We start from the raw sequence: 25,022 nt of genomic DNA, 5'->3' as shown, positions 1-25,022 counted from the left end.
CTGAGGCAGCGTTTCTCTGTGTAGCCTAGGCCGTACCAGAACTAGCTCTGTAGACCAGGCTGACCTTGAATTCATAGAGATCTGCCTGCCTCTGCCTTTCAAGTGGTGTGTATACCACCACCTCCCAGCTTCCAATGTTGCTTTTGATCAAAGGGTTTTTATCTCAGCAACAGAAAAATAAGCTATGGCAGTACCCCCTTCAAAAAAAAAATAGTCTGAAAGCTGGGTTCTGTTCCCCTCAAAGTGGATATACTTGAGGATAGCCTTTAAGTCTTAAACCTTTGGTTCTGCCTCTACCTCAAATTCTGGGATTACAGGTATACACTATCATGCCCAGCTTAAGACAGGGTCCTGCTAGGCACTGTGGTTGCCCTAATGTAAGCTAGATTGTCCTTGAACTCGTGGTGAGTCACCAGCTCTGGGATTTCACGTTTGAGCCATCAAAGCTTTGATCCTTTGATCCTTTTTCTAGTCCTTTCAGTTACGTCACTGGAGACTTGTATAGATTCAGATAAGTCAACAACTCTATCTACCTCTTTTCTTCTGTGCAGTGTGCAGTGAACGTGATGTGTGCACACATGCAGCCCGGGTATAATCGCAGAGGTAAGAGGTCAATAGCCAGGATCTTCCTCAATCTCCCTCCTCATCTTCTTTATTTGTTGCTATGGTGCTTTTACTTTTGTTTTGTTTTTCCTTTTGTTTTTTGAGACAGAGTCTCAGAATGCATCCCAGGCTGGTTTGGAATTCACTGTGTAGACCAAACAAGCTTTGAACTTGTAATGATTTTTCTTCTTTCTGCCTCTCTATTGCTGGCATTACAGGCATGTATTTCCACACCTGGCTTCTATCTTTTTTTTTTTTTTCTATCTCCAGATAGGGTTTCATGTTAAACTTGGAAGCAACTCATTGATTTGGTAAGCCTGGCTGGCCAGTGAGTTGCAAGGATCTCCTGTCTCTGCTCTCCCAGCACTGGGATGACATATAGATGTAACTATGACCAGCTTTTATGTGGAGGCCAGGGATCCCACTTAGGTCCTCCTACCTGACTGGCAAGCACTTTACCAACTGAGGCATCTCCCCAGTCTCCAACCCTTTTGACACAAGATCTCACTGGGCAGTGGCAGCACGTGCCTTTGATCCCAGGCAAATCTCTTTGAGTTCAAGGCCAGCCTGATCTACAGAGTGAGTACCAGGACAGCCAGGGCTACACAGAGGAACCCTGTCTCAAACAAACAAACAAACAAACAAACAAACAAGCAAGCAAATGAGACAGAATCTCATGTGACACAAGCTTGCCTCAAATTCATTAAGTAGCTGAGATTGGTTCTGGACTCCTGAGCCTTCTGCCTCTACCCACTAAGTGCTGGGAATACAGGCCTGTGGCACAAATCAACAAGAATCTCCTTTTGCTAAAGAAATAGTAAAGTGATTTATGAGGTATTTAGGTTTCCAGATTAGAGAGGCGCACAGGTAATGTTAAGGTCAGAATTCACTTGCATTTTGGCTCTAAGCCATCATGGTCCATATGTTTTTCTTTTTCTTTTTTAAAGATTTATTTATTTATTATATATGAGTACACTGTAGCTGTCTTCAGACACTCCAGAAGAGGGCATCAGATCTTATTACAGATGGTTGTGAGCCACCATATGGTTGCTGGGATTTGAACTCAGGGCCTCTGGAAGAGCAGCCAGTGCTCTTAACCACTGAGCCATCTCTTCAGCAGCATCCCCCATTGGTTTTCTTCCACTCTTCCACTTGAAATCCTGAAAGATATCTTTCAGGATTGTTCTCATTGTAGACATTCTTCCCTGATTTTGTTAACTGTACTAAAGCTCTTGACTCCAGCCAGCAGGAACTGTGACTTGTATCATGTGTATCATGAGGGGAGGGCCTTCTTCACATGAGAGTGTGTCTCTCCCATGCCCCCTTTATTTTATTAGTACTGGAGAAACTGAGGCCTTATCCATGCTAGGCAAGAGCTGCTCCACAGAGATATAACCCCTAGACCCAAGTGCTTTTCCCCATGCTTCCTTTAAAAAGAATTTTATTTTTTATTTTTATGTATGCATATATGTTGTGGTGCTTTGAATGAGGTTGGCACCCATAGGCTCATATATTTTCATGCTTAGTTCTCAGTTGATGACTATTTCGGAAGAATCAGATGTGGCTTTGCTGAAGGAGGTGTATCACTGGAAATGGGCCATGAGGTTTCAAAAAGCCCACACTAGGCCATGTATCTGTCTCTGTCTCAGTGTGTGTGTGTGTGTGTGTGTGTGTGTGTGTGTGTGTGTGTGTGTGTGTGTGAGCCTGCTGTCTGAAGACTAGGATGTAAAACTCTCAACTACTTCTCCAGTACCATGTCTGCCTGTAGGCTCCCTGTTCCCTGCTATGGACACTAGGACATATGTATACATCTGTGTGAGCATATGCCACAAGTGTGTGGATGTCCAAGGAGGCCAGCAGAGGGTGTCAGATCCCTTGGAGCTGGAATTGTGACCAACTGACCTGGGTTTGGGAATTAAACTCTGGTCCTCTGGAAGTGCCATCTCTCTAGCTCTGCTTTTTTCTTAAAATATGTGTGTGTGCGCATGTGTGTGCAAAGTTCAGGAAAGGGCACTGGATTCCCTGGAGCTGCAGTTATAGGCAAGCCTGAACTGTCAGATATGGGTGTACGGGAACGGACCTCAAATCCTTAGAAGAGCAGGAAGTGCTCTTAACCACTGAGCAATTTCTCCATCACTTCCTATTTTCTCTTTTGAGGTAAGTCTTATAATATAAACCTAGGCTGTATTACAGTCTCTTGCCTCAGCGTCTCAAGTGTTGTGATTACAGCCATGAGTTGCCACCATGCCAAATCAAGGAATTCTTTCTTTTTAAACAGGATCTACTGATCTACTTGTATAGACCACACTGGCTTGTACTTTGTGTGATTCTCCAGCCTCTGCCTCTGCCTCCTGAACGCTAGGATTATAGGTCATGTGTGAGCTATCACACCGGGCCAGGGATGGGCTTCCAGCTATGGAAGACTCCCTTGAGGCACTTTGCCTTTCTGGCTGGAGAGTGTATACTAGAGCAGGTCTGCCGGTCGATGTCATCCTGCCACACCCGCGTCTCAGGATCTGAGTGAAGGCCTTTGCTCCTGAGCTCTTTGGGGACACATTCTGTTTTATGGAACCTCTGCCAACACTGCAGCATCTCTGCTCTTTGTGCCACTGCAGAGCCTGGGACCTGCATTGCTGAAGCAGCAGCGAGAAGAGGCGCCTCATCATTTGCCAGAGATATGGCTTCCCGGGGTCATAGGGGAAATAGGCACAGGAGACGGGATGAGGGAAACTTGGGTCAAGTGGAGAGAGGGGATGACTCTCAGGGGAGCTGGGCAGGGAACAATTTTCCCTCTTTCGTTCAGCGGTTTCTAACCACTTACATCATCCTGGGTACTGTCCTAGACCCTGAGGACTCAGCAGTGAATAACCCAAAAATCCTGCTTTACAGAGCAGGAAAAGTGTATTGACAACAATAATGGCTGGTTTTACACACACACACACACACACACACACACACACACACACACACTGTTTACTATGGAGTCAATCCTGCATAAAAATCACAGGCATTGGGAATTACTGTTAACGCATTTCACAGACAGAAAGAGGGGGATGTGGCTGTGACTGGCCAAGTGACAGTACAGCCCTCCATTTCTGCTGGGATTGACTCTGTGTCCTCTCAGGCTCCTTGGTTCAGGACACCAAATGTGGAAAATATGTTCTTGTAAGAAAAACTAAAATACAGAGAGAATTCATGTTCTCCTTGCCCATCCTCATCTGTGCCTGGCAGCTCTGCTCCGTAATGGGTTCACTGTAAGCCTTGTTCCTTTATGTGTTTAGGGATGTTTGGGGTCCCAGGGTCTCTTGCATGCTAAGCAAGTGCTCTAGCACTGGGATACCCAGCAAAGTCATGACATTGGACTACACCAACGAAAGCCAGACCATATTGCTTCCTTTTTTCCTGAGGAGTCTCAAATCAGGCTGTAACCATGGTTACACTAGAACTGCTGATCCTGACTCCACCTCCCATGATGCAGTACTTAAAATACTTTTAGTTTCATTTGTGTGTGTTCTGTTTTAGTCACGGTTCTATGGCCGTGGAGGAGATACCATGACCAAGGCAACTCTTATAAAAGAAAGCATTTAATTGGGCTGGCTTACAGTTTCAGAGGCTTAGTTCATTATCATCATGGCAGGGAGCATGGTGGCTCTTGAGCTGAGAGGTTTCCATCCAGATCTCCAAGCAAAGGGAGTGAGAATGGGCCTAGCATGGGCTTTTGAAACCTCAACGCCCACCCTTAGTGACACACTTCCTCCAACAAGGCCCCACCTCCTAATCCTTCTAATCCTTACAAACAGCCAGTGACTAAGCATTCACATACATGAATCTATAGGGACCAGTTTCATTCAACCCACTATATTCCACTCCCTGGCCCCATAGACTTGTAGCCATCTCATGATGCAAGATGCATTTAATCCAACTTCAAAACCACCTGAAAGCTTTTACAGTCTCAACGCTGTTTAAAGTCCAAATCTTTTTTGAGACTTGGGGCAATCTCTTAACTGCAACCCCCAGTAACATCAAAGTCCAGGAGCACATCACACACTTCCAACATACAATGGCACAAAATATGCATTCCCACCCCAAAAGAGAAGAAGGAAGCATAGTGAGGAAATGCTGGACCAAAGCAAGACCAAAAGCCAGCAGGGCATTTTGAGTTGATGCTCATTTCTCACCTTTAACTGAGCTATGCAGGCGAGGATAACTTTGAATTCCTGATATCTCCCCGTCTCCCAAGTGCTCAGATTACAGGTGTGTGCCATCCCATCCAGCCTTACAAAAAGGTCTTGAAGGTAGTTCATTACTGTGCATATCTACCAGCTATATTCTACTTAAAGACTTCATAAAACATACAACCCTAGACAGGGATGCCGGAGTGTTTTCCAGTTTGGGTTATGAAAAACGATGCTGTCACGCACGGCTTTTGCAAAAGCCTTACTTCAAAGTTTTCCACTGTAGAGTTGGAAGTTTCTTTCAGAAGGATCTACCTGAGAAAAACAGGAAAATAGTTCCCTCCTCAAGAACTGTGGTGAGCCAGCCCTACTTCTTCACAGCTCTTGAGGAAAATAGTGGCTCTGGGCTCCTGCCAGGAGAAAGAAATAAAAATTTTAAGAGAAAAGAAGAAGGGAAAGAAAAAAAAATCTGAAGAAGTTGGGTTCATGGTGGTAAATTCATATAATCCTAGAACTCTGGAGACTGAATTGTGAGGAGTTTGAGTTAGGGCCAACCTGGGCTACATAAGAAGATCCTAAATAAAAATAAGAATTAAATTAAAAAAAGGTTGGAGAGATGGATTAGCAGATGGCCGCTCTTCTAGAGGACCTGGGTTTGATTTCTAGCACCCACATAATGGTCTCAGTGATCTTTAACTAGTTTCTGGGGATCTAATACTTTCTGGTATCTTCTCCTGGAATGCTTGAGGTGCACAAACACACATGCAGGCAAAACATTCATGCACATAAAATGATGGTGTTGACTGTAATAATTAAAACAAAATAATGTTTGTAATTATTTATTTTTATCTTTATATGCATTGGTGTTTTGCCTGCATTTATGTCTGTGTGAGGTTGTTAGATCCTGGAATTACAAACAGTTTTGAGCTTCTATGTGGTTGCTGGGAATTGAACCCTGGTCCTATGGAAGTACAGTGAGTGCTCTTAATCTTGGAGCTATCTCTCCAGTCCCTAAAATAATAATTTTTTAAAAACCCTTTTTAAAATGGTCAAAATTAGGGGATTGGAGAGATGGCTCAGCAGTTAAGAACACTAATCGCTCTTCCAGTGGTCCTGAGTTCAATTCCCAGCAATCACTTAGTGGCTCAAACCATCTATCTGTAATGGAATCTGATGCCCTCTTCTGGTGTGTCTGAAGATAGCGACAGTGTACTCATATTCAATCAATCGGTCAATCAGTAGATAAGAAAGGCTTACCTTTAATAAAAACACTAAAAAAGAAAAAAAGTCAAAATTACAGACAGGCGGTGGTTCCACACGCACTCAATGGGCAGAGGTAAGTGAATGAGTTCCTGGGCTACACAGAGAAACCTTGTCATAAGAAGCCCAAAAAAAGAAAAAAACAAAAACAAAACAAGAGAGAAAAACATACTTAAACATACTTTTACCTGTAAGACACCCTGTTCTTTTTCTTTGGGGCTTGTAGTTTGGAAGCTGTTCATGGAGCGTTCCTTCTAAGTTTGAGAACTTTCTCCCTTCAGCAAGGCGGGGCTGCAAGCAGTCTGAAGCGAGGGCGAAAAAAACTCCATTTCCCAGGGTGCGCAGCGTGGCTTGCGCAGCCGCGTTAGAGAGCCGGCTCTGCGAGCGCTGGGCGGACGCAGGTATGTGGGTCCGCGGGGTCTTCAGTTCCACTTTAGTTTGGGGCGCCTACCTGTGGTTCTCCCGGATCTCTTTGGTCACCCCAGCGCTAGTTAGCCGCACAGGACCTCTGCAGTGTAGCTTTCTCTTGATCTGGGTTTTCAGAGGGAGCCCCGCGACTTGGGGACACCTGGCACACAGAACGACATTCCCTTGAGCCAGTTGAGCACTAGATGCCAGCACTACTCTGATTTTGATTTGAGTCGTTTTCCTGCCTCAGTTTATCTCACTAGGTATACATTTTATGAACGTAGTGTTTACTATTTGGTTTTACTTCTAGTCAACTTCTTTCTGCCTCATGTTCTTCAGAAAGCTGCAAATTAGTGTCTCCTGGGCCTCTCTCTCTCTCTCTCTCTCTCTCTCTCTCTCTCTCTCTCTCTCTCTCTCTCTCTCTCTCTCTCTCTCTCTCTCTCTCTCTCTCTCTCTCTCATACACACACACATACATTAAACTTTTAAAGTTTTAAAAATGCTGAAATGTGCACAGTCCCTACCTGTACCATTTTTCTTCAGTGAGCATACTATGAGTTGGGCATAGTGTCCCAGGCCTGTAAACCTCGTACTGGGAAGGCAAGAAGACGCAAAGTTTAAGGCCAGCCAAGGACTACATGGTGTGAGCCTGTCTCAAAAATATGTACTTGGAGTGTGTATGTGTCGCACGCACGCGTTTGAATGAGGGGCTTTATTTTATTGTCTCTGGGATGTTGTAATTTTGCTGAGGATTCCTAGCACTAGAAAGGAAACAAAACTCAAAAACAACTAACCAAACAAAAATCCTTGACTAGGTGAGTTGCTGCAAGCCTTTATTTACAGTACACAGGAGGCAGAGGAGAAGTTTGAGGCCATGCTTGGCTATATAGTGAATTAGAGGTCAGGTTTGCTACTTAGGACCATGTCTTAACTCAAAAGAAAAAAAAAAGTCCCAGCCCCCCAAACTCCAACTTGGATTGGGCAATTGAAGTTCTGCTACTACAGTAATTTTTTTCCTCTTTGCAAATGCCAAGTTTGACGCCAACTGAAAGACCATCATCCCTCACTGTGACTGAGAGCAGACACTGGGACACACCCGGCTGTTTGCTCTAGCTTTACCTGACCTTAGGCATCCTGCTTACTCTTTAAACCAGGGTTTCTTTATGTGTGTGGTGTGATAAGATCAACTATTAGGGCTGGTCAATGGCTCCTTTGAGCTGTCACTACAGTGTTGTTGGCTTGGTGCCTGAGAAACACTCCCAAAGGGTGAGTTACTCTCTTGGCTGATCTGACTGATCTGTCTTGCTTGATTTCTTGAGACTTTTCTGGATCTTCCCGTACCCCCATCCCCACCCCAACCCCTAATTATTCAGAGTTATCTAAGTTTGCTTTTCTATTACTGTGATAAAACTGCCCAACCAATCCGGGGAGGAAGGAGAGGGCATGTCTTATACTTCCAGGCCAGGAACTTCAGGCAGGTAGGTATTTGGAACAGCAGCCATGGAGGCATGCTGCTTACTGGTTTGCTTCTTGATTGCCCAGAGGGAATCGAATTGAGGCAGGCCTTCAGCTGAGGATTGTTCTTCACAGATGACTCTATGTTATATCAAGTTGACAATTAAAACCAGGACTATGGTCTTTGACCCCAAGACCATTTCAGAGCCTTTGTTTCCTCCTCAACAGGCTAAAACTCTCTTACTCCCTTGTCACTCTGGAAAGATGTGTCATTCACTCAGCCACTGTCCAGTGCCACATACTGTTTTGTGGAGGGGGACATTTCAAGTCATGCTTTTTTAAAAAAAGATTTATTTTTATTTTATGTGCATTGGTGTTTTGAATGTATGTATATCTATGTGAAGGTGTCAAGATCCCCTGGAACCAGAGTTACAGATAGTTGTGAGCTGCCATGTGCGTACTGGGAATTGAACCCAGGTCCTCTAAAAAAAACAGCTAGTGCTCTTAACCGCTGAGCCAGCCATTTCTCCAGTCTCTAAAGTCATGCTTTTTATTTTAAAAGTCCAGTGAAAAAAAGTTAAGGATAAAGAGGGACTGGAGAGATGGCCCAGTGGTTAAGAATACTTGCTGTTCTTGCAGAGGTCTTGAGTTCAATTTTCAGCATAAAGGTGATGACTTACAACCATCTGTAACTCCAGTTTCAGGGGAACTGACACCTACCTCCAACCTCTGAAGGCAATTGGCACTGCCCTTATGTGGTATAATGCACACATGCAGGCAAAACACTTATACACTAAAATAATAAAAATGAGAAAGAATCTATACTTGTGCTAAAATTCATAAAGCTGTATACCAAAACAGGCTAATTTTAGTGTGTGACCTTCAGAAACATCCACATATGCTTTATACATTGCTGTTTCAGGAAGCCCCTCCACTTTGTCCAGAATGGAACAGCCAGAGGGGGTCAATTGGACAGTCATTATCCTGACATGCCAGTACAAGGACAGTGTCCAGGTCTTTCAGAGAGGTAGGTGACACTCCCCCCCTTTTTTCTTTATAGTAGGGCTCTCTCCTCTCTCCCTTACCAGACCCCTGCTGCACTGGGGGCCTGGTAGATCTGGGTTGAAACACAGACTTTCTTCCTAGTCTTGCAACTTGATGTACATGTAATAATGTCATTGGTCTTTAGTTTTCTTACCTGTTAGCTGAGAGTAACAGTACTTAATTACCTCAAAGAGGTGTTTAACTACCTTTGTATGAAAAGCTAAGTCAAAGTAATCAAATGACTGTTAACAGGCTTGCTCCGGTCCTTTGGGTCAGCACAGGTCAGTGGTGACTGTGTGTATCCCAACATTTATTCTGCTCACAGAGCTGGAGGTAAGGCAGAAGCGGGAGCAGATCCCTGCCGGGACGATGCTACTGGCTGTGGAGGACCCCCAAACTCGAGTAGGCAGCGGAGGAGCCACCCTCAATGCACTGCTGGTGGCTGCCGAACACTTGAGTGCCCGAGCTGGCTTCACTGTGAGTGCTTCTGAGCTGCTGCCCCTCCGGCCCATGTTCCTCTTGGAACTCAAAACAGTTTCTAAGACTTCCAGACCGTCTAGTTTGTTCTGTAAGTTTGACAGGCTCTTTTCTGCCATGTCACCCTGCTCTTAGAAGGCTCTCCTGCTCTTGACAGGTGGTCACATCAGATGTCCTGCACTCAGCTTGGATCCTCATCTTGCACATGGTGAGCAGAATTCAGGATGTGGGTCAGAATCCTGGTTCTAGCGAGTGGATGGGGCTGTATGGGTGTTCTACCATGGTGTGTGTGTGTGCAAGGTGTTCATTGTGTCAATCTAGAATGATCCGAAAGAAACGAAATGTCTGGAAGTTGGAAGCTGGTTAGGTATGTACTTTTGACAAATTAAAAGGTCTATCTGGTGATGGAGAGAAGGCTCAGTAGGTAATATAATTTTCTGTGTAAATATAAAGACCTGGGTTCAAATCCCCAACACCATGTAAAAGCTGAGCGTGGCTTTGTGTGTCTGTAATCCCAAGAGCAGAGGACATGCTCTTGCACACACATGGGCATGCAACACACAAAAATACACACACACACACATACAGACACACACGTACATGCAACACAGACATATGCACAAGTGTGCATGCAACACACACACACAAATAATAAAAGAAAGGTCTATTTGGGGCTGGCAAGGTAGCTCAGTGAATCAAGGCTCCTAGTGCCAAACCCAAATTTAGTCCTGAGGAATCAATTCCACTTAGAATTTTCATTGAGATAAAAATGTACATGTAAGAAATAATACAGAGAGGGTTTTGTTGTTGTTGTTGTTGTTGGGTGCGTGTATGTATGTATGTATGTATGTATGTATGTATGTGTTTATTTATTTTTGCCCAGATTTCCCCAGTGGCAATATTTTGCAAATAGCCAGATTATTGTCATTGCTATAAACACCCGTCTCACTCTCCAGTGTTAAGCCTTCTGGACCTATGAGACTTTCTGCTGTTGTTTCTGCCCTTCCTTCCTTATTTTTATTTATGTTTGTATGTGTGTGTGTGTTCCTGCTTGTTTGCATGTACGTCATGTGCAGACACTGCTCACAAAGGTCAGAAAAGGGTACAGAGGGTAGAAGGGGGCATTAGGTTACCGCAGAACCAGAGTTACAGGAGGTTGTGGGCCACCCAGTGTGGATGCTCTAAACTGAACCTGGGTTCTTTCTAAGAGCAGCAAGTACTTTTAATTGATGAGCCATCTCTCTAACCCCGTTCCCACCTCTTCAGCATAATCTATGATTTTTGGAGATTGTTATTATGTATCTAAAGTTTTTAATTAATTTATTAAAAACCGTACACACATGGCGGTCAGAGAGCAACTTTTGGAGTTAGTTCTTTCGTTCTACCTTGTGAGTTTAAGGACTCATAAGTTGCCTTTCAGGCTTGGTGGCAAGTTCCCTTACCCACTGAATCATCTTACTGGCCCAGACCATAGTATTAAATCTTTAAATCAGGACCTCATGGGGTCGGAGAGATGGCTTAGTGGTTAAGAGTGTTTGATACTCTTGCAGAGGATCCAGGTTCAGTTCCCAACTGGGCAGCTCACAACCTATAGTTCCAGTTTCATAGGATTTGATGCCCTCTTTTGGCCTCTGCAGGCACCTCCGTACGTGATACACATGCAGATATTAAGTACACACATTTAAAAAAATAATAAAAATAAAAGGAAGGCCTCGTGTAGCCTTGGCTTGCTCCAAACCTGCTGTGGAGCTGAGAACAGACTTGAGCTTCTGATTCTCCAGCTCCCTAGGGCTGGGACTGTAGACACATGTCCCCATGACCCATTTATAAGATACTGGGATTCGCACCTAGGCCTTCCTCAATGCTAGGCAAGCACACTGCCAGCTGAGTTACATCTCCAGTTTATTGAGCTTATGCTTTTTTGTTTGCTTGTACTGTATAGCCCTGGAACTCATAACGTAGACCAGGCTGGCCTCAAACTCACAAAGATCCACCTGCCTCTCAAGCCCTGGGACTGATGACATGTCCTATCATACCTTATCTGCTTAGGTTGGTTAAAAAACAAGTTTAGAGACCGTATGAATGAAAGCTGGGTGAATGGCCCTGGGGTGAAGGTGCCTCCTGCCAAACCGAAGTTTGACCCTCAAGACCAACGTGGTAGAAGCAGAGACCTGGCTTCTTTTGTTCTTGCACCTCCATTACCTGTCCCGTGGCACATGCATGTGCACGTACACACATACAGACACTTCAAACATGCAAAGAAATACTAATGACAATCTGGGATATACCTCAAAAAGAGGACAGCACTTAGTGTCCCTGAGGGTGGTTTTTTTCCTTTTGTGTATGTATGTTTTATAATTTTGCACGGTAATCATTGTTAGTTGTAAAAATTCAAACAAGAACCATCACTATAACACTTTTTTTTTTAAGATTTATTTATTTTATAAGTACACTGTAGCTGTCTTCAGACACACCAGAAGAGGGCATCAGATCCCATTACAGATGGTTGTGAGCCACCATGTGGTTGCTGGGGATTGAACTCAGAACCTCTGGAAGAGCAGCCAGTGCTCTTAACCGTTGAGCCATCTCTCCAGCCCCCAGTATAACACTTTCTTAACATCTCTTTAACTTAGTGCATTTTGCCCTGGTACAGTGGAGGTGTCCCCGAGCCTGGCTTCCCTGCAGCAAGGACTCCATCTCACGAGGTTCTGCTTCCCCTCCTAGGGCCGAGACTTCCCCTTCGATGACTGTGGCAGGGCCTTCACTTGCCTCCCTGTGGAGAACCCACAGGCCCCTGTGGAGGCCTTGGTATGCAACCTGGACTGCCTGTTGGATATCATGACCCACCGGGTAAGGCCAGGTAGTTGGCCCGAGTGGGTCCTCCCAGATGAACCCGTTTGCACATACTGAGCCACCAGTGCGGGTCTGTGTGGCTTAGGTGGGGAACCCCGGGAAGATAGGTCTGCGGTGAGCAAAACTAGAACGTCAAGCAGTTAGTTATGGGGCCAGGTGTGGTGAGGAAGGCCTTTAATCTCAGGAGCAGAGTCAGTTGGATCTGAGTTCCAGCCCAGCGGGGTCTATCTAGTGAGACTCTGCCTCAAAAACGAACAAACAAGAAGTATGGGACGAGGTTGAGTGGGAAGGGGTTTAACAGTGACATCGTGGCACCTGAGAGGCTCGATGCTCAATGGCAGGCCCTTTTCAGATTTAAGTGGCTGAAACACCCAGGGGTGGGTGGGGGAAGGCCGGGGTGTTTGTGTGCGGGGGAGGGGGGGGGTAGGGCGTGGCACGGTGAAGGAGTGGAGGAAAGGCTGGGCTACACCACTAGCTAAATTCTCTGTCTTTTCTCTTTCCCCATCCCCTGCAGCTAGGTCCAGGTTCCCCGCCGGGTGTGTGGGTCTGCAGCACCGACATGCTTCTGTCTGTTCCTCCAAACCCTGGTGAGCATGAGCGGCACGGGGGCGGGGCTAAATAGGAATCAACAGAACTATCCCGCCCCTTTGGCCGACAGTGCTTTGTGGAAGAACTTTAAGGGAGAAGGGGTTGCCATTTTCCCAGAGGAATTTCCCAAGTTTCCCACTTGCCCTTGGAAACTATATTTCCCTTTTAGTGCTCCCAGATGCTGCAGCTCTGGGCTAGTTTCCTCATGTCTGGGGTTCTCTACCTTGCCACCCTGATTGTGCCATCCCATAGGGATCAGTTGGGATGGCTTCCGGGGAACCAGAGTGATCGCCTTTCCTGGGAGCCTGGCCTACGCTCTGAACCATGGTGTCTACCTCACTGACTCGCAGGTATTACTCCTGGTACAGCTAAGCCGCCCTGGGATCCAGGTGCTTTTCTGGCCTTGTGCTCTGGGGCCTGCCGTCCTTGATATTCCATATGGTCTCAAACGAGCCTGACGCTGCTCACTTGCCTCCGTGTCAGGCTGCGTACTCAGGGGCTGAGGCTGTGTCAGTGACTAAAACCCGCCTTCCTCTCCACCGTATACTGATAGAAGTCTGCTGCTCTGTCCCCACAAATACACTGCTACCTGCCAGACTTGCACCTTCTTGCTTGGAGACTGTTTGCTGACCCTCACAGCTGTGCCTACTTTCTCTTGTTCCTGGCACTAATTCTGTTCCTCCCTCCCCACAGGGCTTGGTTTTGGACATTTACTACCAGGGCACTAAGGCGGAGATACAACGGTGTGTCAGGCCTGATGGGCTGGTACCACTGGTATGGTTCACTGGGCTTGGGACAAGGGACGCTGGGGACTTTTGGGAATAGGGGAGGGACAGTTTCCCTTTCTTTCTGGGGAAGAGCCCCACTCTTTTTAGACGATTCCAGGCCAAGCTAGAACCAGAACCTAAAGGACATTCAGGAGAGCAAATGAGGCCAGAGTCTATGGAGCAGGTAGATGTGGAAGTTCAGGGTTTTGTCTTGTACCAGAAAGCTGATGTGAGCAAGGCAGGGAGTGTAGTAGGAGAGGCGGCCTGGTGGATATGGGTCGGGAGTGTGGGGAAGGGTTTGGCAGGAGACCCGGAAGTTGAGAGGGTTCTATAAGGTGGGTTGGTAGAAGCTGTCCAAACCTGGAATCTGGGGCCTTTTATGGTGCCACACCTCGTTTGGCTCATCTGCTTGTGCCCTCTTCAATTCATGCTGGAGCTTGGCACCAGGGTTCCCCCATATGAGCCTTGTGGGTCCCTCCAGGTCTCCGGGGTTGTCTTCTTCTCCGTGGAGACTGCTGAGCACCTACTAGCCACCCACGTGAGCCCACCACTGGACGCCTGCACCTATATGGGCTTGGACTCCGGAGCCCAGCCTGTGCAGGTGACTAAAGGAAGCCACTGGGGTCCCCTGGCTGGGAGTGAGAGGTCGAGTGACCTCGGGCCAGTCCATCATCTGGGTTAGCCTCTCTGCAGATGGGACTAGCCCAGCCTAGCCGTGGGATGGCGGGGGCCCAGCTGCTGCCCTGCCAATAGCCGCGCTTCTCATCCTCACCCAGCTGTCTCTGTTTTTCGACATCCTGCTCTGCATGGCTCGGAATATGAGCAGGGAGAACTTCCTGGCTGGGCGGCCCCCAGAGATGGGGCAAGGTGACACAGATGTAGCAGGTTACCTGAAGGGAGCCCGGGCCCAGCTGTGGAGGGAGCTTCGAGACCAGCCCCTCACGATGGGTGGGTATCTCTTAGTGGCCCTTGGGTAGACAGAGAGCTGTCTCCTGCACCGTGGACTAAAGCTAGCTCATGAACTGAGCAGTTACGCTCTCCCCATCCGGAGCTTTCCTGCTAAGACACTTCCCTTTCCTGTCTTACTGTTGTCTCGATTTTTGGCTCCTTTCCCAGTGTGTCCACCTGAGGCAGGCCACCTACACTCTGAACCTCAGCTTTATCATATGGTCACCTAAGTGGCTCACCCTTATGCCTACTTTTCTAATGTTTGTTGACAGCCACCTGACCTTGTACTGGAGCTGCAGCAGGCACAAGGTTGGAGTCAGTGTTCTTAAGAAAGATTTATATTTTAATTAAAAAAAAATAAACTATTTGGGTGCTGGAGAGACAGCTCAGTGGTTAAGAGCACCCACTGCTGTTCCAGAGGTCCTGAGTTCAATTCCCAGCAACCACATGGTGGCTCACAATCATCTGTAATGGGATCTGGTGCCCTCTTCTGGTGTGTCTAAAGATAGCGACACAGTGTAACTCACATACATAAAATAGATAAATCTTTTTAAAGGTCCCCTCAAAACTCTATGTATGTTTGGGTGTCTGCCTGATGGTATGTACATGTGGGTGAAGTTCCCCTAAGAGGACAGAGGGGGTGTTGGATCCCTTGGAGCTGGAGTTACAGGCGGTTGTGAGCTGCCTGATATGGGTGCTGGGAACCGTCTGGTCCTCTGCAAGAGCCCCTGGGGTGCATTCTCATGTCTTTACAGTGTATGTCCCCGACGGCGGCTACAGCTACATGACAGCTGACGCCACCGAGTTCCTGCACAGACTCACGATGCCTGGAGTAGCTGTGGCCCAGATTGTTCACTCCCAGGTGGAGGTGAGACCTGCTGGGACAATTTACCTGTGAGTTAAGGTATCATCATCAGCTATCTTTTTTTTTTTTTTTTTTTTTTGAGACAGGGTCTCATGCAGCCTGAGGCTATATCTCCAAGGATGACCTTACATTTTCTCAATCAGGAGTGTTTGTGTTGCCCTGGCTGTCTTGGGACTTGCTCTGTAGACCAGAGTGGTCCTGAACTCAGAGATCTGCCTGCCTCTGCCCGCTGCTTGGCTGACCTTGAAATTTTTATTTAAGACTTATTTACTTTTTACATTTGATTTATTTATGTATATGTGCACACGCGCGTGTACATGCCTTCATGTGTGTGCATCTTCATATGTGTGCATGTGCACACGCTATAGTACACATATGGAAGTCAGAGGACAACTTAAAACAGTAATTTTTCTCCATTGTTTGAGTTTCAGGTCTTCATGCTTGGCAGCACATGCCTTCATCCCCTGGGCAATCTAGTGTTCAGACTTTGAACTTTTTTGTTTTCTTGAGAGTGTTTCTTTGTCTAGTCCTGGCTGACCTTGAGGTCACAGAGATCTTACTGCTTCTGCCTCCCAACTTCTGGAATTAAAAGCATGTACCACCACACTTTGATATCCGGGAGACACTGGAGTCTCAGAGAAGCCAAGCTGCTTATTCAAGCTGCAGAGTGGTCAGTTAATGGATAAATTAGAAGCTAGGGAGAACCTTTCTTTGGGGAGCCACGATGCTGAGAGACTGGACAGATAGTGTTCAGAGGTGGCTCGTAGGGCAGAAGTGCTGGACAGACTAGATGGGATGGAAAAAGTTCTTTGGCTTGGGCCAGGACAGGGCCAGAGGCAGGGATCTGGCTGGTTCAAGTTCCTGGAGTATCGTGAGTCTTTACACTTTCCACCTAGATATTGGTTTCCAAGTAAGAATTGAGGTGCCCCCAGCCCCTGGCCTTCATCTTTACTGGTTTTCTTCCCTGGCTTCCTTCCCAGGAACCTCAGCTGCTAGAGGCTACATGCTGCGTGGTCAGCTGCCTGCTGGAGGGTCCTGTGCACCTGGGACCTCGCAGTGTCCTGCAGCACTGCCACCTGAGGGTGAGCCCTGACAGCATGAGCAGGGGGAAGCAGAGAGGGGTGCCATTGCTCGGCACTTTTTTGGATGCCCCGTGTACCTGCTCCCCACCTCAAGATAACCTGCCCACTTCCTTTCAGGGCCCCATTCGTATTGGCGCTGGCTGCTTTGTGAGTGGCCTGGATACAGCCCACTCCGAGGCACTGCATGGCCTGGAGCTTCATGACCTCATCCTTCAGGGACACCAAGTGCGACTGCATGGCTCCCTAAGTCGTGTATTTACTCTTGCTGGTCGTCTGGACAGCTGGGAAGTAGGCATCTACCTCACATTCCTGTGTCTCCAACTTTAGACATTGGGGAGTCCCCAGGTTTCCTATTACATCATAGGTCCCCTGTCCTATTACAGGGGTCTCTGAGCACTGGCCTAAGGGATTGTATACTGGGGGTGGGGATGGCCAGACATCTCAATAGGCCTTAGAGAACTTTTTCCCCGTGTTGGAGGCTGGTGGTTGAGGTTTAGAAGGGATAGCTTGCTTTGGGTCTCATGGCCAGTAATGGCCCCTATCAGGAGGAGATCTCTGGATTCTGCTCTAAATCCTAGGCATTTGGGTGGAAGTGTTAAAGTGGTTTAAAAGAACCTGTTCCTGTGTGTGTGTGTGTCTCTCTCTTCCAGTCCCCTTTGGAGCATCTGTTCCCCAGTCTCTGGCCTGGTGTCCCCTAGTCCCTTTCACAGGCCCCTGCATTCCTGACTGCTTCTTCCTCTTCCCCCAGAGACAGGGGGCAGGCATGTATCTCAACATGTCCTGGAATGAGTTCTTCAAGAAGACAGGCATTCGGTAAGTAAGCTGGTTGCTCCAGCAGGCCTCTGTGGGCCTAGGCAGCCAGTGTAATTGCTTCTTTGTAGCTTTTCCCTGAGCAGCCCTGTCCTGTCTTCTTACTACCCTGCTAGGCCCACTGCAGTTTGGAACAGCTGGATCCTCCCCAGTACTTTTTCCTGAGCAGTTCTAAAGCCCTGGCTATGTTGTGCCTACACTTTGGGATTTTTTTAGGCAAGTTGACAAGGCAGCATAGCTTCCCTCCCCTAGTAACACACTAGTGCCCCCATGGGAAAGTATGTCCTGTCCCCATGAGTTGACAGACAGGCTTAGAAAGAAGACAGGAACCTTAGCTTTCTTCCTACTAATGTACCTTTCTGCACCCCAGAGACTGGGACCTGTGGGACCCAGATACACCCCTCTCAGATCGATGCCTTCTCAGTGCCCGCCTTTTCCCTGTGCTCCACCCTACGAGGGCCCTGGGGCCCCAGGATGTGCTGTGGATGCTGTACCCCCGTAAGGACAGAGGTGAGGCCCTGCGTGCCTGGCGAGCCTCTTGGCGTCTGTCCTGGGAGCAGCTGCAACCTTGCCTGGACCGGGCTGCCACACTAGACTTCCGTCGGGATCTGTTCTTCTGCCAGGCCTTGCAGAAGGCAAGGCATGTGTTAGAGGCCCGGCAGGACGTCTGCCTACGTCCACTGATCCGGGCCGCTGTTGGTGAAGGTTGCTCTGGACCCCTGCTGGCCACACTTGACAAGGGTGAGTGTGCTGGGTGTTAATAGTTAGGAGTTAGACTATGCCCTGCCTGTCCTCTGGGCCATCAATTGACAGGACTAGGGAGCCACACGGTTCTAAAATAAAAGAGACGCAGGAGTTTTGTTTTCTAGCAAGCTTCATCCTTGTTAGCAAGACTTTTAGTGGGAGTTTTTTTAGCCTGGTTGCTAAGACTCTGGGTCCTTACAGCATCTACAGGCCTGTGTGTTCTGTACTGAGTGCCAGGATGGGGTGCAAAGCTCCAGCAGGGACCTGGCGTAGAGGCAGCTCTCCCACGCTGTAGATTGGCCATATGGCCTGTTGGCTAAGTTTCTTAGCCTCAGAAAGTGACTCATTAATGGCTCCGAGAAGAGTGGAATCTTGTCCCAGTTAAAATCACTCACCCATAGCTAGCTGAGATGAAGACTTGAACCCAAGTGGTTTGACCCTTAAACTGTTTTTTTAAAGTATTTAAGCCGGGCAGTGGTGGTGCATGTCTTTAATCCCAGCACTCTGGAGGCAGAGTCAAGCGGATTTCTCTGAGTTTGAGGCCAGCCTGCTTTACAGAGCAAGTTCTAGGACAGCTAGGGCTACACAGAGAAACAAACCACAACCATTATTTTTGTGTTTGTGTGTACAGGATTAGAGGACAACTTGTTCTCTCCTTTCTCCATATGAGTGTCAGATGGAAATCAGGTTGTCAGATTTGGCAGCAAGTGAGTTTACCTCAAGCCTGACCTCTGAGCCACTCTAATGCCTCAGGCTGCAGTGGGGAATACATTTGGGTTGGAGCTAGCAGAATAAAACCCTCGCTAGGCAGAGTAGGGTGCATTCTCAGGCAGGGACACACCTTGACAAAAGCTGGAGTATTTGGGGACTGTTGAACCTGGGGTAGAGTATTAGAGGCCAGGGCTTTCTCTTCTGAAACTCCTGCCTCCTGGTCCCTCAGTTGCAGCTGAGGCAGAAGATCCTGGTGTGGCAGCCCGAGCTCTGGCTTGTGTGGCAGATGTACTCGGCTGCATGGCAGAGGGCCAAGGAGGATTGCGCAGTGGGCCAGCTGCCAACCCTGAGTGGATTCAGCCTTTCTCATACTTGGAGTGTGGAGACCTGATGAGAGGCGTGGAGGCACTTGCCCAGGAAAGAGGGAAGTGGCTGACCAGGTGGGTGATAATCAAATTAGAACCTATCCAGAAGCCATCTGTGGAAGGATCTCCTGATAGTGGAGGCTCAGAGAGAGAGAATGTTCAGATTGACTGTGACGAGCAGTCTACTCTTGGTTTGGAGCTTCATGAGACCGTCTTCCCTTCTGTCAGGCCTGCCCTGCTGGTTCGAGCTGCCCGCCATTATGAGGGGGCCGAGCAGATCCTGATCCGCCAGGCTGTAATGACAGCCCGGCACTTTGTCTCCAGTCAGCCAGTGGAGTTGCCAGCACCTGGGCAGTGGGTGGTGACTGAGTGCCCAGCTCGTGTGGATTTCTCTGGTGAGTCCCTTGGGTTAGGTACGGGTAACCCCCTCAGAGTCAGGTTGGCGGGCTCTGTGACCACTTTGTTGAACTGCTATAGGGGGCTGGAGTGACACACCACCCATCGCCTATGAGCTTGGTGGAGCAGTGTTGGGCTTGGCTGTCCGGGTGGATGGCCGCCGGCCCATCGGGGCCAAGGCACGCCGCATCCTGGAGCCTGAGCTCCGGCTGGCAGTGGGACCTCGTCAGGACGAGATGACCGTGAAGATAGTGTGCCAGAACCTGGATGACCTGCAGGATTACTGCCAGCCTCATGCACCAGGTCAGGACAATTAGGACATTGTCAAGGAGAGATGGCAGCCACATGGGGGCAGAACTTGGATATTCATCCACAGAGGACTGCAGACTATTGAGGACCTGGCCTTATGGCTAGCCAGTATGTTTGAGGAGCTCTGAAAGACTAGAAAAGGGTGACAGTTATTCTTCTTAGGTATCAACTGTCATAGGACACATTTACCTGTGTTAGGGAGCCTAGATGCCCTTTTATGGTTTGAGAATGTGGCCTGCAGAGGAACTCCATCTTGGGCTGGGAAATTGTAGGCGTGGTTTGTTTAAATGAGGCTAAGATGGGCCTAGGAGTATGATTTCTTCCTTTGTGCTCATCCCTCAGGGGCCTTGCTGAAGGCAGCCTTTGTCTGTGCGGGTATTGTACATATCCACTCAGAGCTCCCTCTGCACGAACAGTTGGTACACTCCTTTAATGGTGGCTTTGAGCTGCACACATGGTCAGAGCTGCCGCATGGCTCTGGTCTTGGTAAGCCCCGATTCCCTGTTGCTACCTTCCCATCCCTCAACTCTTCAGCCTTGCTTGTGGTCCTGGTCCCTGGCCTCGGTGCTGCACAAAGAGTGGGGCGGGACTGGTGGGATTGGACAGAAGTGTGTCATGACTGGTGCCTTCCTCTGTGTTCTGCAGGCACTAGCAGCATCCTGGCAGGGGCTGCCCTGGCTGCCTTGCAGCGGGCTGCAGGCCGGGCAGTGGGCACAGAGGCTCTCATCCACGCAGTGTTGCACTTGGAGCAGGTGCTCACCACAGGTACAGAGTGGTCCAGGGTGGTGGTGAATGCTGACATTTTTCATAGATCCTGTAGGCTGGGCTCCCTTAGATTTACCAGTAGCCATGTAACTGTAAAAATGGTCGTAATTTCCTAACCACTTTGATTTCTGATGCTTTTCAACTGAACTATTTTTCAAAGGAGCTAAGGTCCTACTTGAGACCTGGAAGCTGTCGTTCGTTTTGATTTGTATGTATGAGTGTTTGCCTGGATGTGTGTTAGTGCACCTTGTCTGGGGCCCACAGAGGGCAGAAGAAGGTGCTGGATTCTCTCTGGAGCTGGTGTTAACAGGTGGAAATGAGCCACTGTATGGGTGATGGGAACTGAGCAGGGTCTTCTCAAAGTAAAAGCTCTTTGCTGAGCCACCTCTCCAGCCCCAGCTGCACCTTTCTCTTGTTATTAGGTACCTATGTCCAGATGGTAGTCTTCATGTCTACCCATTCCAGGTGTCCTTCAGAAACTGCGAGGGCAGATCTGGGTTTGGAGTGGAAGATGGACCTGTCTTTTTGGCAGCTTGTCACTTTCTGGGCTATAAAGGTTTTGCCCCTCTGCTCTCTGTATGGCAGAACAATAAGAAACCAGCTAAAACTAGCCTCTGAGGTTTTCTGGGCACCAGACCTCTTATGCCCATTATGGCGCCTGGAAGCTGGGTATAATGTAAAGCAGCCACACATTTGTCTGGTTCTAGATCCTAGACTGTTCAGTTCACCCATGGGTCTCATCTCTGGTATAATTTGAAGGAAACTACCTCAAAAATGTATGAATACCTGACCACAGGGTCTTCTTCAGATCCTCTGAAGCCCTTTGTACTGATCCAAATCCCATGATTGGCGGTACATTAGCAAAAGTTAGGTATAGGAGCGTTCAGTCTCCTGCTGTGGCATGCCATTTGGTCAACATACATTTATTGATAATTTACTTTATTGGGGCCTAGGGATAAAATGAGTAAAAAGATGTTCTTAGCCTCAAAAAGTCATGGGATATTAGGTACATAGGCACTCATCAGTAGCCACTGGGGTGAATGTAGCATTTGCAGCTGCACTGAGTGCCCTGAAGAAGGGTGTAGTCAAGTTCTTGGTATTTTCTGCTCTGTCTCTCCGTCCTCATTCTGCACTCTAGACTCTTGCCAAGTTATTGAAGGTTAGAGACAGCTTGGTGGGTAAAGTTCTTGCTGTGCAAACATGAAGACCTGACTTTAGAGCCCCAGCACCAGCACAAAAATCTAGGTGTGAAATCATTACACACCTTACAAGCCCTGTACTGGGTGGGCACAAGGAGTTCCCAGAGCTCACTGCCTACCCAGTGTAACTAACTGGTGAGTTCCAGGTGGTGGAGGGGCTGGAGTTCCTAGCTCACAGCCACCACTAAATCCAGCTTCAAGGAATCTGACACCTCTCTGGGTACTGAATTCACGTGTACATACATACAGACACATACCATCTCTTTTTTTTTCAAGACCAGGTCTTACTATGTAGCCCTGGCTGTCCTGGAACTTGCTCTGTAGAACAGGCTGGCTTTGAAATCAGAGATCTGTCTGCCTCTGCCTCCCAAGTGCTGGGATTAAAGGTGTGTGCCACCACCACCTGACTTTTTTATTTTTAGGTTTCTTATTTAAGGATTTATTTTATTTATATCAATACACTGTAGCTGTTTTCAGACACAAGAGGGCATTGGATCCTATTACAGATGGTTGTGAGCTATCATGTGGTTGCCGGGAATTGAACTCAGGACCACTGGAAGAGCAGTTAGTGGTATTAACCGCTGAGCCATCTCTCCAGCCAGGTTTCTTATTTTATATATAGAGGTATTTTGTGCGCTACATGCAGAGGGCAAAACAGGGTGTTGGATTCCCCCTGGGACTTGAGTTATTAATACCATATGTTTACTGGGAATTGAACCTGGGTCCTCTGGAAAAGCAGCCAGCACTCTCTCCAGCCTTCCTTTCTTAAAAAAAGACATCTTAAGTATGTTTCTGTGTGTATGTGAGTGCTTATGGAAGCCAGGAGGTATTTAATTCCCTTATGCTGGAGTTACAGGTGGTTGTGACCTACCACGTGTAGGTGCTGGAAGTGAAATACTTGTCTTCTGCAAGAGCAGTAAGCACTTTTAAGTGCTGAGCCATCTTTTTGCCTCTATGAACTTATTTTCCAAGGACTCTTAGAAGATAGTGTACTGGCAGATTATGTGGAAGTCTATCTTCTGATGTGTCCTGTTCCAATTCTAATTACACGTTAGATCTGCAACAAAATTTTCCCCTTCTGGGACTGGCCTTCTGTCCTAGTTGTAGCTACAGTTGGGACAAGCTGTATTCCCATTCTGGTTCCAGCTAGAGATTCAGGACCGTGAAACAAGGCTGGGTGAGGTTGGGCCACTTAGGCTCCAATAGTGACAGGACTTTGGGCTCACAGGAGGTGGCTGGCAGGACCAAGTGAGTGGCCTAATGCCTGGCATCAAGGTGGGGCGCTCCCGGGCACAGCTACCCCTAAAGGTGGAGGTGGAGGAAATCACTGTTCCTGAGGGCTTTGTCCAGAAGATCAACGACCATCTGCTCCTGGTTTACACGGGCAAGACCCGACTGGCACGGAATCTGCTGCAGGTGAGCTAATCCCCTAGATAAGGAAGGCAGTTTCCTGCCCAGGCTTGGCTGGAGCCAGTTCTCATTGCACCATCCATGTCCCACCTGCAGGACGTGCTGAGGAACTGGTATGCTCGGCTGCCTGTTGTGGTACAGAATGCCCGAAGACTGGTGCGGCAGACTGAGAAGTGTGCCGAAGCTTTCCGTCAAGGTGAGCGGTTTATCCATTCAGAGGTAAATCTTGTCTCGGGCAGGACACAACTCCACATATTAGGCCTCTGGGATCTTGTTTTCTCCATGTTGGGAGCCCTATATAAGTATAAAACTTGTCTTATGGGAATGGCCCTCTGATCCCACTTACCAGGAAACAGGAGGAATAGGCTCTGCCCTGATTGAGTTGCAGGGAAGTAGGGGCTGCTCAAGCCCTAGGGACGAAGCTATAGGATTCTGACTGGGCACCATGCTAGTTGTGCATATTAGTCCACAACCTTGTGTAGTTGGTCTTGACATTCCTCTCTGCAAGTTACCACCTGGTATCTTGGCCCAGGCAAATCATCCCTTCCCCAAACCCCAGGAAACTTGCCTCTGCTGGGACAGTACTTGACCTCATACTGGGAGCAGAAGAAGCTTATGGCCCCAGGCTGTGAGCCGCTGGCTGTGCGGAGAATGATGGATGTCCTGGCCCCTTATGCCTATGGCCAAAGCCTGGCAGGGGCAGGCGGCGGGGGCTTTCTCTATCTACTGACCAAGGAACCCCGGCAGAAAGAGGCTCTAGAAGCTGTGCTGGCCAAGACTGAGGTATGTGCTGCTGTAAGGGTTAGAAGTTGGTTGGAATAAAATACCCAGCTGTGGCCTACCAACTCATGGTCCTCCTGGCCCCATAGCAGTCCAGCCTCCAAAAGGCCTGGGAGTTGTCTAAGGCCCTCTCAACATCTTCTGTCCTATCCAGGGTCTCGGCAACTACAGTGTCCACCTGGTGGAAGTAGACACTCAGGGCCTGAGCCTGCAGTTGCTAGGACATGACACCCATCTTTGTGGGGCTGGGCCCTCTGAAGTGGGCAACACCTAGAGCTACAGCTGCATTTCCCAGTGGAGCTCAGTTTGCTATTCCTCACCTACCTCTTCAAGTCGGCTGATGAGGAAGACATGGACAGAAGAGGCAGTGTTTGAAAACAGTACTGTACTTCATGGCCAGCAGTGGCTAAAACTCAGCCTCTATTTCATCTGGACTAAGGGAGGTCTCAAGTCACAGTGTCTCATGTGGACTCTACAAATTCCAAGGTCCAGTATAGGCCTCCTAGGGCCCTGGAAGGGATGACAATCAGACCAACTCTGAAGATAGACTTTCAGGCATTCCCATATCAACTTTGATTCTCAGCCTTCTACAGTAGGGGGCAGGGAAGAGTGGAGGTGTGTTCTCAGGTCTGGGGCAGTGAACAATTTCCTGCCACAGTCTACAGCAAGTTTTTGATAACCTAAGCCTTTCCAAAAACACTACAGTGTCGAAGGAACCTGATGGTAGTGGGTTCTCAATACCGGCATTCTTGGAATAAATTCTATTTTCAAGGTTGCCTTCAGAAAACTTTGTTTTTGCTGAGAGAAATCCCTACTTCTGGCATAGCTACCACACCTGGATTAATCCAACTCCAGGAGCTGACTGCCCAACAGAGGGCAGGACTGGATGGGGTTCCCACTGTTATGTAACAGACGGGGAGAACTTGACTTCAGGTTTTAGGGTCACAAGTGGAACTGGCATGGCCAAGCAGCCAGCCCTTTCTGGACCCAATACAATGGTGTTTCCAGG

The 25,022-nt window shown here is 48.1% G+C and overlaps 1 protein-coding gene across 1 annotated transcript; it reads left to right on the top strand.

The window, feature by feature from the left end:
* Positions 1-8,825: 8,825 nt before the first annotated feature.
* FCSK (fucose kinase) lies at positions 8,826-24,886 on the top strand. Its single transcript, XM_080937281.1, has 23 exons — positions 8,826-8,927; positions 9,270-9,421; positions 9,579-9,629; positions 12,146-12,271; positions 12,789-12,861; positions 13,115-13,212; positions 13,556-13,636; positions 14,111-14,230; positions 14,406-14,577; positions 15,333-15,445; positions 16,423-16,524; positions 16,642-16,812; positions 17,273-17,337; positions 17,705-18,075; positions 19,019-19,229; positions 19,383-19,549; positions 19,632-19,853; positions 20,202-20,345; positions 20,505-20,624; positions 23,052-23,239; positions 23,330-23,429; positions 23,793-24,016; positions 24,168-24,886. The coding sequence occupies exons 1-23, from the start codon at positions 8,846-8,848 to the stop codon at positions 24,285-24,287; spliced, it is 3,273 nt and encodes a 1,090-aa protein (XP_080793407.1). The 5' UTR covers positions 8,826-8,845; the 3' UTR covers positions 24,288-24,886.
* The last annotated feature ends 136 nt before the right edge of the window (positions 24,887-25,022 follow it).

This window comes from Micromys minutus, assembly GCF_963924665.1.
Source record: "Micromys minutus genome assembly, chromosome: 24".
NCBI classification, from domain to species: domain Eukaryota; kingdom Metazoa; phylum Chordata; class Mammalia; order Rodentia; family Muridae; genus Micromys; species Micromys minutus.
This window is presented reverse-complemented; position numbering and strand designations above follow the sequence as displayed.

Coding starts and splice junctions, on each gene's coding strand:
- FCSK (XM_080937281.1), top strand. CDS start 8,846: ATGGAACAGCCAGAGGGGGTCAATTGGACAGTCATTATCCTGACATGC. Junction 8,928..9,269: donor TGTCCAGGTCTTTCAGAGAG/GTAGGTGACACT, acceptor TTCTGCTCACAG/AGCTGGAGGTAAGGCAGAAG. Junction 20,625..23,051: donor GGAGCAGGTGCTCACCACAG/GTACAGAGTGGT, acceptor TTGGGCTCACAG/GAGGTGGCTGGCAGGACCAA.